General features: G+C 39.6%; 1 protein-coding gene across 1 annotated transcript in view; it reads right to left on the bottom strand.

The window, feature by feature from the left end:
* The window catches only part of PHF2 (PHD finger protein 2), a 289,360-nt gene that overhangs the window by 11,463 nt on the left and 261,526 nt on the right, over window positions 1–16,371 (bottom strand). The window contains exons 27-28 of the mRNA XM_030206771.1: window positions 6,074–6,330; window positions 1,004–1,099 (exon numbers count right to left, since the gene is read on the bottom strand). Of these exons, the coding sequence (XP_030062631.1) occupies window positions 1,004–1,099; window positions 6,074–6,330 (353 nt within the window). The remainder of the gene's footprint in view (window positions 1–1,003; window positions 1,100–6,073; window positions 6,331–16,371) is intronic.

The following is a 16,371-nucleotide window of genomic DNA, read 5'->3' as shown; positions in this document are numbered from 1 at the left end:
GAGCGCCAGGGTCCTTTTTATTGCAGTGGGTAAAAAAGCCCCCAGCACACAAGGCCATGTGGTAAGAAAACTCTTAAAGCATGGTCATGTGGCAGGGAGCCCTTACTGACACACTGAGGTGGCAATAAGGGCACGCAAACCATTTCCGGGGGGGGGGGGGGGAGGGTCTTTTTCCTCTGGAAATGGCACGCACTCGGGAAGGACTACCGTCAGCTGCCGCGTTGGCACAGCGGTAGTCCTGGAAGAGTAAATGGTAAGCCCACGTTGATCTTACCGCCGTTCTGTAAAAGGGTCCCAAACCTTTCATATGCAATAGGCTAAAAGCTTCGGAAAGGTCTGCTAGCAAATATATGTCTCATGATGTAAAGGCGAGTCCTAGCCTTCTAAACTATTTTGTATCTGAAGCATTGGTAAAACGTAGCAAATGAAAACGAAAAACATGCTTTCTTTGTTATGAAACCCTGATAGACTGTTTTATTTTTCACTAACAATTAGACTGAAGAATAAAATTCAAAGGTTTCCATAAAAATAAGGATCTGTTGGTATTGCCCAAGCATTGACCACAAAAGGGTTTTGTTGATATTGAAAGAAATGTGATTGCTGAAAATATAAAATTTCCAAGGAGATTCAAACCTTGGACACAGCTGATATAAAGTCACATACTAGGGCTCCACAGTGAAGGTGGCGGTCTCCATAAAAGGCAGATGCAAAAATTGAAATGCAACATTCTATCTAGGGGTGCAAAGATAAGAGATGTAATAATACTTTCCCATGAATATGATCAGTGCCAAAAATTTTACAAACTTCAAGTCCTTTGAATTTTCAAAATAATATTAATAATGGTAATAAAATATGTTAAACTTGGAAACCTGTCCACTCTTCTCCCGCCCCCCGCCCTTTAAAAAAATGTTAGCTAGTAGAAGCAAGACCTGATGTTTTTCATGTAAGTGTGGGTACGGTGACTACTACATGTAGCTGAACCCCATAAATGTTGTGGACTTACCCGTCGGACTGTAGGGAGCATCATCTGAGCTTTTTCTCTTTTTGGACCGTGATTTGAATACTGGATTATCTTCATCTGATTCTAGGGATGGATAAACTAGACAAACAGAAAAACAAATACTACTTTAACCTACTTGTTCAAACAGACAGGGTTGATGTAAGGCAGAAATGTGCCAAGCATTTACTCATTTGGGTCTATTCTTTTGAGAATATTTCTGAATTTACTTTCTCTTTATCAAATACAACTTTATACGTTGAACAAACCAAAGAAGTTTGCTGAAAATTAGGGTCATGATCCTTATAAAAGCAACTTCATATACCAAGGTCATGCTCCCTGCCCAAGAGAAGAAGATGTTGGAAGCACGGAGGGGCATGGCAGGCAGGTAGCTTGGGTCCAGCTTGCTAATGTGCAGGAGAAAGTACTGATGGAAGAGATAGGGATGTGGAAGAGGGAAGGATGAAGGAAGAGAGAACAAGGGGAGGAGAAGGGGTAGAGAAAGGAGCTGGGTGGGAGTGAAGGAGGGAAAAATGTGAGAAAGAGACTGAGGAGAAGGGATGCAAGAGGCTATCAGCAGGAAGGGAGAGGGTTATTATATTACTCACCTGCTCATGCGCTCCCCACCTACTCGCACACCTGATCTAGTCTCACATTTACATACATCTCACCCACTTGCTTGCTCATATACACCCCTCACCCACTGCCACAACCACCAACTACTCACTTGTACACACTGAAGTTTTGTTATACTCATGGCGAAAAGCACACCTATGTGCAATGTTTCTAGAAGGCACTTTACAACTTGTTTTGTTTCATTTTAAGAAAGAAAACACTAGAGACTGAAACAGAAACAAGCAAGAGAGCTCAACAGATTGAGCTATCGAGAATATCTGGTGCATGTCTGCCTGACACCATCTGCTAGTATGATAATATAGACTAGTGGAAATGGCTTTCCGACACGTGTGAACATGTTAAAAATGGCACATCAACCTCATCCTCCTTTGCATACTTAATAGCCTTTAAAGTGGCACTGTGAGCACTTATCTACTTTTTTCACTACAGAGGAAAATACAATTTAAAAAAAAATGTACATTTCATTTTGGGCACAGTTTCTGTACCTTAAATCAACATTGGGCTTTCACCTAGAGTAACTGTATAATTCAGCCGCTGAACTGTAAATCTGCTGTCCAGATACAGCACCAATCAATTTTTTTGAATCAAGAATGTCTGCACCCACAGAGCACCACTGTTCCCTCTAAGCTGAGCGGGAGTCCTCCAACTGCATTGCTACCAGTAGAGGGTGGTGTTTCAATATTGTGTTTTCAATTGTCGAGGACAGGAAGATTAGGGTTACCATATTTTGTCCCCCAAAAAGGAGGACACATGCCCCGCCCAACCACGCCCACCCCTTTCCCCGCCCTCTTTCCTGCCCGGAGCGCTGCCCTGCATGCATCCTTCCTGTTGGTGATCTCGGCACCGATTCAAAATGGCCGCCGGGCAGGAAAGAGGGGGCTCTTTCCTGCCCCGAAGGCGGAAGAGGTCATTAGACCACCAGGGCAGTAGTAACTGAGGGGAGGCTAGCAATCTGCCCGTTTGTCCGGATTTCTGGACAAACAGGCAGGCTGGTGGGCGGGCCGTAGGATGGCACGGCCTGCCCATCAACCTGCCCGTTTGTCCAGAAATCCAGACAAACGGGCAGATTGGCAAAGCCCGCCAGGTTGCCCAGACATGTCTTCAAAAAGAGGACATGTCCAGGTAAAACCAGACATATGGTAACCCTAAAGAAGATTCCATGGAGTCCTGCAGAGATTGCCTGTCCCTATCAAATGTAATAGGGAAACAGTACCTCCCACTGGCAGGACTGTAGGTGGAGGACTTCCACCGTCTTACAGAAAGGGTTCTCAACCCAGTCCTCGGGACATCACTAGCCAGTCAGGGTTTCAGGATACCCACAATGAATAAGCATGAGATAGATTTGCATGCCCCACCTCCATTGTAGGCAGATCTATCTCATACATATTCATTGTGGGTATCCTGAAAACTTGACTGGCTAAGGAGTCCTTTTCACTAAGGTGCGCCAAAAATTGGCCTGCGCTGGTGTAGACGCGTGTATTGGACGTGCGCAGGTCCATTTTTCAGATGAAAATGCACTTGAGAAAAAATTAAAATTGGCACGCATCCTATTTTGGGCCTGAGACCTCACCGCCACCCACTGACCTAGCGGTAAAGTCTCACTCGTTAACCGGGTGGTAATTGTCAGCACGCATACAATGCTGATTACCACCCGGTTAGAGCTGTGCACCAGAAATTTTCCAGGGCGCATAGTGGGCGTGCGTAGAAAATAAAATTACTGCCAGGCCACGTGGTAGCCGGGCGGCAGTTCAAAATTGACATGCGTAGGACCCGCGTACGTGCCTACACGGCTTAGTATAACGACCCCTAAGTGTGTCCCAAAGACTGGCTTAAAGGGAATAGTGCTGAGAATCCATTATATGACACACAGCACAAGCATATAATTTACTTGAATAGCTAATTTAACCTTCTCTGTATCTACTATATCATACAAACAGCATAATATCTACAACTTCACTTTCATACGATTTCTATTTAATCTTGCCTAAATGCCTCTGGGCAATCTACAAACCTTTTCACACATTAAAATATCACAGTCTATTTAAAACAAACTTCACAGCACTTACTGTATTTGTGACACTGAAAAAGCAAAGATGACACTTAGCGGGTGGAAGCAAGAGGAAAGACTGAGATGAAGTAGAATTTGATGAATAATTGCAGACACAGAAAATGAGCCACCGAGATGAGATTTGGGACCATGTTTATTAAGCTGCACTAAGGGTACGCTAGCGTTTTTAGTGTTCGCTAAACGCTAAAGACATCCATATATTCCTATGGGTGTCTCTAACTTTCGTAAACAGGGCCCTTAGAGTCTTTTTCAATCATCATATTTATCTGTTGGTCTCAAATGGGGAATTTTTTTTTTTTTACTATAACAATAAACAAGAGGGTGTGGATTAACAAAATGATACAGTAAAATCACACACACTAGAAATCCACTCAGTGAAAAATAACCACTATAATTTTTTTTTTTTTAACAAAAAAGGAAGGAAAAGCCTCAAAGAGTTCAAAATCTAAAAAGATTTAAAGAGCTGAAAGGAACTGAACAATCTCTTACTCTTTCATCACTGGCAAAAACCTTCCAAAAGAACTTATCATGGTGCTTCTCATTATATTCTTTATATATTATTTCTCACTGTATTATTTTCTGACAATTTGTGTCCATATCTAGGTAAGGCACCGGAAAAACAGCACTTATCCTTAAGAAACAGAGCCCAGCCGTTACTTTTCAGGCAATACACATGCCCTCGGGCCAACGATGGCCAGCGTTTCGCTTAGCTGCTTCAGGGTCCCAGGACTGCCACAGAAGACTGAGTATTAAGCCTAAGACACTTTGCCATCTGGGATTTTGAGCTCTTTGAGGCTTTTCCTTCTTTTTTTGTTAAAAAAATGTATATTGGTTATTTTTCACTGAGTGGATTTCTAGTGTGTGATTTTACTGTATCGAATTGTTTTTTTTTATTCATATACAGATGATATGCACCTAATGTCTATGGCTTTAACACTATTGCAGAAAAAGTGGGAGAGCAACCAAGGATACCAGAAACTGGAGGATGTTTGATAATAAACAGTTTTATTGATAATTTGAAGACTCGACACAACGTCGTGTTTCGGCCGTCAGGCCTGCATCAGGAGTCTCTGGGACAAAATATTGCAAAATAACGTTGAGGATAATCCTTCAGACGTAACGTTGTAGTCTTTAAAAAGACTATATTTAGGAAAAAGTTACCATCAGATGCGCTGCGTGCGCTGTTCGTAATGCAGTTTGAGTTCTCCGCTTTTCTGGCGGATTTTCTCCCCTATGGCTTTAACACTATCATGTATTTTACCATCATGTAACCAAAACTTCTGCTAAAACAAATGTATACTCTTTTCTATTTCTAATATTATGTATTTCACCATCATGTACCCAAAACTCGCTGTAAAACCAAATGTACAATCTTTTCTATTTCCAGTATCCACGATGAATTGTAAGCCACATTGAGCCTGCAAAAAGGTGGGATAATGTGGGATACAAATGTAATAATAATAATATTTTGGTAGTACCAGGTTTTTTCTGGGAGGGGGTTATCAATATGGGCTACCATTATGATGTGTTTACCACTAATTCATTCTCTTTTAGAACAAGTCCCATTTTATGCAATAAGACCTTTCTACTAAATACCCGGGATAACAGTAGCCCACAATGATAACATCCCCCTTAGTCTCCCTGAATTCTAGTTATACTTTATTAAGGGATCCTTTCACAAAGCAGAGGTAGTGATTAGCAGCGTGTCAAATGCAAAAAAAAGTCCATTGAATTCCTATAGGTTTTGTCACAATCGGTGTGCAGTAATCACCACCAGGGCATTGTAAGAGGAACCCTAAATGAGTGCTACTCAATAGTAGAAATTTGGATGCAGTATAAGCAGATAAAATTAAATCCAGAATAAACGAATTGGCTCTGGATCAGTAAAACTGAGAATTCCTTACCAAGACAATCCCCTGTGGCTGCACAAAAAAATATTGGGCATTGTTTTTGATTCCAAAATTATGATGGAAGATCAAGATAATGTAATTGTTAAAAAGATATACTATAAACTGACTTGAGGCTTATTCATCAGATACTCTTGTCAATAGTCTACAGCAAATAGCTCAGGCTGTAATTGTAGCACAATTTGACTATCGCAACCTACTACTGGGACCCTTTTACTAAACTGTGGTAAAATTTGCAATTACTGCAGCTTAAAATGGGACTTTACCATGCAGTAGCTGCAAATTTAGGGAATTCATGTTTGTTTTTATTTGCATCACTCCAAAACTTAAAAAAAAATCCTGTATATACGTTCAGTGGACTACAGACAACTTATTCAAGAGACTTTGTGGATGAGCATTTTTGTTGAATACCCCTTTTGGATTTTTACATTGTACAACACAAGGATACAATATTACTAAACTTACCATAATCAGAATCCTTAAAACAAGCACCCAAGTTATCCTGATCTTCATAATAGTCATCAATATCAATGCTGTTTTTTGTGCTTTTCTTGGTCCCTCTTTTGCATGCTGACTTTTTGGCGTTTAGGGCTGAAAGGGAATTATTTTTAGCTTGGTTTGCATTCCAAGATGTTTGTAGGCAGGAATCTGACGACTGGAGGTTTGCCATCGATAACATTCCCTGTATTGCTTCCTGTGTGCTAGGAGATGCAGGTGGTTGGCTAGAACAGAGAAAACATAGGAAATTTTACTAAGCATAACTTAACATGGTAATATATCAATTTTTTCAATTCAATATCTACAGACCGCTTATCCAACATTCCTATGTGGTTTAAACCACTGCAATCTAAAATCAGGCATGTATATTGAAATCATCACATAAAACATCATAGTAACAATAAAATCAATAAAACACTGTAAACAATCAAAATCATAATAATTACATCCAATATTATTACTTCCCATTAACATGCTGGAATAAGTAAGTTTTTAATTTCTTTGAAACATGAAATAATTCTGGTTCAACTGAATACCATTTGGTAGTAAGTAGTAAGTTACTGGTGCCCTAATTTTAAAAACAAATTTCCTCATCATAACTTTCCTTGCATAGACTTAACCATAAAATTCTCTTTATTTAAATATACAATGCTGCTTTACTGGTAACCATTTAAATAAGACCTTTTAAGACTGGATTAATATTATATATCAAATTAACCGCATAGTGGTAGAGGGAAGAAACTCAGCTGGTGCAAGGTTGATAGACACTCTAGCTAAGCCTTCAATCTTAAACTGAAATTGAATCCCCCCCAAAACTAAGGAATTACTATTTACTTGTACCGGTGATGTCACATTGCTCAACTTTCTCATTATTTCAGGATTAAATATTTATTTTAGATAATAAAGGGGTTAATTTTCAAAGCACTTTGGGGTCCTTTTACAAAGGGGCGATAAAAAGTGGCCTGTGGTAGTGTGGGTGCGTCTTTTGGGCACTTGCTGGGCCATTTTTTTACCGCGTCTGGGAAAAAGGTCTTTTTTAATGGGCCAGGAAATTGACCTGCGCAAAAATTATAATTAGCACGTGCTTAATTATGGTCTGAGCCCTTACTGACACCCATTGACTTAGTGGTAAGGGCTCACATGCTACCCACAAGGTAACCATGTATTGCGCACCAATGTGCGAATGCTGCCAATTACTGCCGGGAATGCTGCCAGTGGTAGAAAATAGAAAAATATTTTCTACTGTGGGATTTGGCATGTGCCAAAATTGGAATTACTGCTGGGCGCATGTGCTATCCCGACGGTAGTGCCGATTTGGCGAGTACTACCTGCACATTAGCCCTCCTACACCTTACACTCGAGAGCCAAGTTAACTCCATAATCAAGAAAATGTTCCACTCAATGTGAAAACTCAAATGCATGAAACCATTCTTCCTGAGGGCAACATTCCGCAACCTAATACAATCAATGGTACTAAGCCATGCAGACTACTGCAATGGAATTTATTCGGGATGCAAAGAGCAACTCATAAAGAAACTACAGACCGTTCAAAACATAGCAGCCAGGCTTATATTTGGAAAATCACGATTCGAAAGCGCCAAACCCCTCCAAGAAAAACTACATTGGCTCCCAACCAAAGAAAGTATAACTTTCAAAATCTGCACCCTGGTCCACAAAAATTATCTATGGCGAAGCCCCAGGATATATGACCGACCTTATAGACCTGCCAACCAGAAACACAATTGGACCATCACGAACATACTTTAATCTTCACTACCCTAGCTGCAAAGGCCTCAAGTACAAATCAATTTACGGATCCAGCTTCTCCTATATAAGCACGCAACTGTGGAATGCACTACCAAAAGCCATAGAAACAACGTACAATCACCTTAACTTCTGTAAATCACGAAATCACTAACGACCAACCAGTTCGAAAAGGCATACCCCACAGACCCAACTTAAGTGCCTGAACCCAGCAACACAACGAAACCAAAGCCCGTAATGAACACTATATAACTCTTCTTCTCTAGGATTCTCCTAATTTTCTAACACAATCTCTTTCGATAATCACATCACTCTGTATTTGTTTTCATCACCGGAGGTGGCTAACGCCTCATGGTACTATGTAAGCCACATTGAGCCTGCAAATAGGTGGGAAAATGTGGGGTACAAATGTAACAAATAAATAAAAGGGCCCCTCAGACTTACAAATGACCACAGGTTACTATAGAACTTTGTATGTCGAAGTGCTTTGCAAATACGCCTCCAAATGTCATTTCAAACACACACATCTCCTATGGAAAAATGTTTTTTTTTTCAAACTAAAGAAAACCCATTCGGTCTGCTCATTTTTTTGATCAAATATCATTACATATTCTGCTTTGTGCTCTTCTATTAGACAAGTTAGATTACTGTAATTCTTTGTTTCAAGGTCTTCGACAGTTAGACTTAAGGAGACTTCAGTTAACACAGAACACTGCCATAAACTTATATCAAAAAGATATAAGCACCATTCTCTCTAAGCTGAGCGGTAGTCATCCACTTACAGTCCTGCCAGTGGTGGGGGGGGTGGGGGGTTCTATTTCACGATCACATTTTCAACAGTTTGAGACAGACAAGCTGTGCAGGTCTCTGGTCTGTTTCTAGCAATTGAAAAAACAATATTGAAGCACCATCCTCTACAGGCTGCAATGCAGTTAGAGAACTTCCACTCAGCTTAGAGGGAACAGTGTTATATGCGACAATATCAGTATCTTATAATATAATCAAACAGTTCTTTGTAATGTAAATACAGAAGTAACTTAAAAAACTAGGAGGAAAAAGCCTCAATGAGCTCCAGGTATACTAGACTTCGGAGATAAGTCTCTTCATCATTGGCATAAAAAAACCTCCTATTGTAAAAAGCACTGGTACACATGCGACTGAGGAAGGAAAGCCACATGTCTACTGGCGCTTTTTGAGAATTTATGATCCATAGACCCTGAAGCAGCAAGGTGAAATGCTGGCCATCGTTGGTCGTGGGTCTTTACAAAGTGAGAAGGATGGTGACAATGGAGATTTTGAAAAAATTGATTAAAAATGTATAGAATTGAAGCAGTGTTTTGCAAAAGGAAATTTTTAAGCCGATGATGAAAAGACTTAGCTTCGAAGGCTAGTATGCCTTGAGCTCTTTGAGGCTTTTTCCTTTTAATTTTTGAATACTTCCATATTTATATTGTTTATAGTTTTGTGTCACATTGTGAAAATTCTCTGTTGGATGTTATTGTGCAGAAAATAGAAGAAAGAAGAAGACATATGACTGTAGATAATGGCCAAATGCCCCATCCAGTCTGCCCATCCTCAATAACCACTAACTCCTCCTTTTCTTAACAGATCCCATGTGCTTGTCCCATGCTTTCTTAAATTCTGACACAATCCTTATCTCCACAACCTCCACCAAGAGGCCATTCCATGCATCTACCACGCTTTCCGTGAAAGAATATTTTCTTAGATTCCTCCTAAGCCTATTTCCTCTAAACTTCATCTTATGTCCTCTCATTCCAGAGTTTTCTTTCATTTGAAAAAAGCTCACCTCCTGTACATTAATGTCACTGAGGTATTTAAATGTCTCTATCATATATCCTCTCTCTTGCCTCTCTTCCAATGTATGCAGGTTGAGGTTCATAAGCCTGTCCCTATAAGTTTTATGACAGAGACCACTTACCAACTTTGTAGCTGCCCTCTGGACAGACTCCATCCTATTTATATCTTTCTGTAGGTGAATCACCATCATTGCACAAAATACTTTAAATGGGACCTCACCAGAGACTTACACAAGGGCACTATCACCTCTTTTTTCCTGCTGGTCATACCTCTCCTTTTGCACCCGAGAAACCTTCTGGCTTTGACCGTTGCCTTTGCTACCTGTTTGGCCACTTTAAGACACAATCACTCCCAATATAATCTACAGATTTACTGCTCTTTTTATTCAGGCTATTAATACCATGTACACCATCAAGACCTTTATGTTCCTGTCAACAAAAACTCCTAAGTCCCTTCTTTTCACCAAATACTAATTGATTCAACTTGTACCATTCATTTTAGTGTACTGGGTCCATTTGTGGAATTCTTTACTGTTGTATTTCTGGAATCATCCTATTAAAATTGTAAGAAAGTTTTGAAAAACTATTTGTTTGAAAACACTTTTGGGTTCTAATTATCATTCATTACTGCTAGACATACAGGCAAGTGCAAATTTCAGATCTAGTCATGCAGCTGAAGTCAACTCTGTCTTCTTGCATTTTCTTCTATTAGTTTCATGTAACTTCTGATCTTATTTTATTGTCTTGATATTACAGCATCAATTTATAAACTGCTTAGATGTTACTTTTTGATAAGTGGTATAACAAACAATAAAGAACTGGAACTTTTGCCCACTTCAACTTTAAGGCCCCTAGCTCCTCCCACCCCCATAAAAGTTTGATAATCACTTCAGTTTTTTCAATCTTGATTACTTTACATTGGGTATCTATTGCACATGGTCAAGGTTCAATATTCTTATACTTCTGTTTAGAGCACTTGGCTATTGCTGCCATTGTCTCATATGTGTCTGTTGATTAATCAAGGTGCAAAGAGTGCTTTGCTTACAAAACCATCATTGTATTTGGCACAGACAGCAAAAATTTCTAATCGTACATACTCAGCTGCTGGCCTATGACTGTGGAATCGACCCTGACTCATATCAAAACTTTCCTTTTTGATGAAAGATTTTGGATTACATCATTCCCATCTAGACTGTGCTCAATTTATTAAGATGAAGGTGGAAATAGGGTTCAAACAATAATGTATAACATCTGTGCCATTGGAATCCACTAAAAATAGAGAGCCCAATATTCGTAAAAAAAAAAAAAAAAAAAGACAAGCTCTTAAATTAAAACACCTAGGCTACGTTTCTAAATTTGTCTCCTAGTTTCAGCACAACTTAAAAGTCTAAACCGTACGCTAAAAATGCACCTAAATGCTCCTAAACTTAAAATTAGTATTCATTTTGCCTAAATTTAGGAGCGATTCCTAGTGCTGAAGATCAGTGCTAAGCACCTACCCCTCTCATTCCATAACTTGGCGCCTACTATATATATACAATTTCCAAGAGAGATTTACATAAGAAAACTGACTATTTAACAAGTGTCTGCATTTCCTGTAGGTAAAAATATGCACTGATTGCTTTCTAAGTTAGGGCAGAATCAAGATCTATTGTCTTGCTTCGACTGAAGCTCCTCTTTGCTGCCCTTCTAAACAACCACCTAAATTGCATAGCGGCAAAGCTGACCCTGGGGACAAATATGGAGGGTTTTATCTTTACAGCTTATCAATTTTAAAAGACATGCGTTGAGGCTTTTTCAAAAGATGTCCAAGTCAGAATAGGTACTAAGGGCCAAATTCTATAAATGGCGTCTTAAAAGTCAGTGCTGAAAAGCCATGCAGTTAGCATGATTCTATAAACTATGCCTAAAGTTATGTGTAGTTTACAGAACAGGCCTATGCACCGTTCTTGTGACTAAAATTTAGGTGCATGCATTTAGGCCACCTACAACGAGACCTAAATACCTGCGCCTAAGTTAGGCACAGATCGGGTGTATTCCATAATAGTGCACATAGTTTTTTGAAATGCCCATGACCCGCACATTCCACGCCCCCTTTTCAACTGGGCACATTAACATTTACATGCACCGCATTCTACAATATACCTAGAAAGGTGTGCGTGTAAATTCTAATTAAAGCCAATTAGTGACTTAATTGGTTAAGTACAATTATCGGCACTTATTGGCTTGTTAATCAATTAAGTTGTGTGTGCAATTTGGCCACGCAGCCAAATTAGCACGCACAACTTAATCGCCATATATAGAATTTGGGGGTAAACTTATTATGAACAAGCTTCACTTTAAGCAAAGTTATTTTATGTGACAAAAGAAAACATTCATGGCTAGATTTACCAAAGTGTGTTACCATATTAGTGCAGGCTAACACAGATAGCACATGCTGTTAGCAAGGATGTCCCAGCGCATAAAATGGGATCCATAGTAAATAACACATTAATCCTTGTTAGCTAACACAGTAGTAAATTGTGCCCTCAATGTATTATAAGAAACTCCAATACAAATTCAATAATAATATAACGTCTTGGATTATTATGTGCACAGCATTATCTAACTGACCATATGCACTAATAGGTAGAAGCATTTGGTCATAGTGAATCTGACTTATCAAAAGGTTTTCGCCCATTTATCTCCAATAGGAAAAAAAAACCAAATTATTATTGTTGAGTTCCATGGAATTTCTCTAGGAAATCAGAGCTGCAAATCCAAAATTCAAAACCGTTTCAGTAGCCTTCAGGTTGACGTATCTTGCATCAGATGTGGTGACCAGAATTATACGTTTCCAACTGTAGACAGGATAGCATTTCTCCATTGCTACAATCTTCTTTTATTTCCAACAGGCAGAATTTGTTTTGATACATCGTAGCATCCCATTTACTTGTTTCAAAGATCCATATCTTTTCTCTCATTTCAGGTTACTGAAGATAACCACATCGGGATTGTTTTGATCAACAATTACTTTGAAGTGCCTTCTATTCACAGTCTGCCCTCCGGTGTTCTTTCTCAGATGAATCAGACTGCACTTACCAACAATGAATTTCATTTAAGGAGCTTAACTTCATTCACTGACAGTGAAAGCCATTTACCAAGACAATCATTTGTTTATTTATTTATTTATTGCATTTCTTATACTGCCTTTCAATGCAACATCAAGATGGTTTACAATAATTCAGAAAAAAAATAGTAAAACTTTCAAAATGTATTCACTATACAAAAATTATAGACATAAAAGCAAATAAAGAGGGGAATGTGAATTGCACAATAAAACCCAAATAGACTAACACATATCCAGAACACATAAGGATGATTAAAAACAACACAAATCTTAAGAAAAAAATCTAAACCAATAAATATAATTAAATAAAATAAAATTAAGAACCAAAACAAGGTACTAAGTCCATCATCCATCCACAGCTCTAACCCGCAACATTAAAACATTGTTTGAATAACCATGTCTTAAGGCCCGCCTTAAATTAAATTTTCAAAACCTCAAATCCAAGTTCTGAGGAGAGAGAAATTCCACAGCAAGGGGCAGAACAACAAAAAGCAGTATAAGGAGAGCTATATAGCCATAACTTTGTAAATGAGGGAACCACCAGCAAGTTAAAATGAAAGGAGCACAATGCTCAAGAAGGCCGATACGGAAATCAAGACTACTACTAATCATTTCTATAGCGCTACTAGACATACGCAGTGCTGTACACATTATATGCAGGTACTTTCTCTGTTCCTAGAGGGCTCATAATCTAAGTTTTGGCACCTGGGGCAATGGAGGATTAAGTGACTTGCACAAGGTCACAAGGAGCTGCAGTGGGAATTGAAAGCAGTTCCCCAGGATCAAAGTCCGCTGCACTAACCACTAGGCTACTCCTCCACTAGCAACATTCCATGTAGAAGCCTGCTCTTGCAGATCAGCAATGCGGCCGCGCAGGCTTCTGTTTCTGTGAGTCTGACGTCCTGCACATTTTACTAAGCCACGGTAAAAAGTGGCCTGCAGTAGTGTAGGCGTGTGTATTGGATGCGCGCTGGGCCAGTTTTTACCGCATGTACAAAAAATGGGGTTTTTTTTTGAATGGGACAGGAAAAGGGCCTGCAGTAAAAATGAAACCAGCGCGTGCCCAGAACCAGCCTTAACCCTTAATGCCACCCATTGATCTAGCGGTAAAGGCTCACACGCTACATCTGCGGTGACCGGTCGGCGCGTACCAAGTGCCGATTACCGCCGGAACCAACGCGCGTAGGAGGAAATAAATAAATAAATAATCCACACGTTATGGGCACGTGTCAAATCTGAAACTACCGCCAGGAGGGCACACTGGCCTGGCCCTAGTCTCATCTGGCTGTAAGCTGCACGCGTGTAAAGCCTACCGTGGCTTAGTAAAATGGCCCCTGAATGAAGTAATGTGGAATTCCAATATAATAGGCCTGATAAGCTAACATTAATATCTTGAACTTTTAAGTGGGCCAGAAGTGGTAATCAATGCTGTTTCTATAGCAAGGAGGTAACATAAGAATTAGATTTAATTCCATAAAGCAAACAAATGTCTGTATTCTGTATAAACTATATCTTATTTAACTGAAAATGTGGACAGCTCACCAACAAAGAGATACAGTAATCCAGCCAGCAATCCACTTATGGATTTTTCCATCTATTTCTGCTTTTGTCCTTTCTTCTTATGGTAATATAGTAAATGGTGAATAAAGACCAGCATGGTCCATCAAGTCTGCCCAGAAAGGTAGCCAGGGTTAAACTTGCTGCTCTATGTGGGTTACCCCCTCCATGTTCTTTATCCCTTCAGTGGTCATGTGGTCAGTTTGGGCACCTTTTTGACACTTAGTCGTTATTGAACAGGTCTAGCCAAAAATGTCCTATATTTTTGCCCTGGACGTTTTTACAATGTGAAAGAAGAAAAGTTCCAGAATAATCAGACAAAGAGGAAGTCCATGCTTCTAAAAACTCTAGATCCTTTATTCTTCACTGAATAGTGAAGCAGATGTGTAATTTTCGTTCTACACAGCCATATGCATGTACATAAATGGTCTTTGCTCAGGTCTAAGCAAAAATGCATTAGCTGTTTAACAGAACAGCGGCTCAATACTCCCATTACTCACACAGCAAACTTCATCACTTTATTTTTTTATCATTTTATTTGGCAGCACCAGAAAGCTTTGCTATTTTTTATACTAAGACAAGACTATTATAACAAAATAAAAAATTTACAGCTCGTATTCTTGGCATCCCCTCCTACAGCCTCCTGCACACACAACTGTCTCAACTGAGGAACCCCAGAAAATCCTCAGTCAATAACTCAAGTTATTTATGAATACACGAAAGCTGCTATAGAATTATGGTAATTTGTCAGCGTGTGAATAAATATTAGGCAGCTGCTTAAGCGCTGAGTACGTACGTGACTGAAGATACCAACTTCAAAATATCACCTACATAGACTTATTGGCTTAAGTAATTTAATCTCTGTTCTAATTCATCTGGAAGATGTACTTTGACTGGCATTAATGACCACTACTAGTCAAAGTAGAAAAATACACACAAAAGTTACCAGCCCTAATTTTTCAGATCCATGAGATTTATTGTTGGAGTGATTGTCTGTTTTGATTGTTCCTTCACGTCCTGCTCCAAGTGGCCTTTAGTAACGTGTGCTAAGCAATTAGGACCTCTTTTACAAAGTCGTGCTGCCGATTCTCGGTGCAGCAAATGAGAGGAAGCCCATTCAATTCCTATGGGCTTCCTCTCATTTGCCACGCAGAAATCGCTAGTGCGGCTTTGTAAAACAAGCCCTTAGTGCGGGAATTAGCTGTCAGTGCATGGCTGCAGTAACCATTACTGCACTGGCGTAACAGTTAGCCTTTGAATTACAGCATACTGTCTGCTTAGCCTGTTAGAGTCGGGAAATAAGCATGAACTACACATTGATTAGTGCAATGGTTCTCAACCACTGTGTCAGGATACACTGGTGTGTTCTCCCAAGCGGTGGAACGTGTGTGGCAAAATATTCGGCACAGACAGCAAGCGTGCGAGTCCTTAGCAACCATCTGTAACTGCAAACTGGGGAAACCAGCCAGGTTCTTGATATCCCATAACTGGTCCCTTAATTCTGCTTCCCCACTATCCCCAATGATAACTGCTGCCACCAGCCTCAACTGAAAATGTTTTGGGTCTGCTGTCCATAGGTTCTGTTTGCTACATAGGTTCTCAGTATCATATTTGCAGGTTTTCATGTTTTTTTTTCACAGTATCTGGCAGTGGAGGGATTTTGTGTAGCTGTTACTGAGGTAATGCCAGAATTTGAATATACACTGTATCTGGGAAAAAAGTGAATCCCCTAAACATTTTGCAATAAACAACCTCAAACCTGCACCAAATTAATTAAAATTTTATAAGCACAAAGTGACATCTATTTGCGTAACCGATGCCAAATTACATAGGAATCCCTCGTCCCTCTTAAGAGATTTTTAATTTTAACAAACTGCTGTCACAAATATCAGTTTCTGACATGCCTTAGTGGGCCTTTTACAAAGCCGCGCTAGTGTTTTTAGCTCATGATAAAAATCAGCGTCCGCTAAACGCCGAGACGCCCATAGGAATATAATAGGTGTCTCAGCGCTTAGCAT

This window comes from Microcaecilia unicolor, chromosome 6 (assembly GCF_901765095.1).
Source record: "Microcaecilia unicolor chromosome 6, aMicUni1.1, whole genome shotgun sequence".
In the NCBI taxonomy this organism is placed as follows: Eukaryota; Metazoa; Chordata; class Amphibia; order Gymnophiona; family Siphonopidae; genus Microcaecilia; species Microcaecilia unicolor.
The sequence above is the reverse complement of the archived record's forward strand: the minus strand, read 5'-3'. Positions and strand labels throughout refer to the sequence as shown.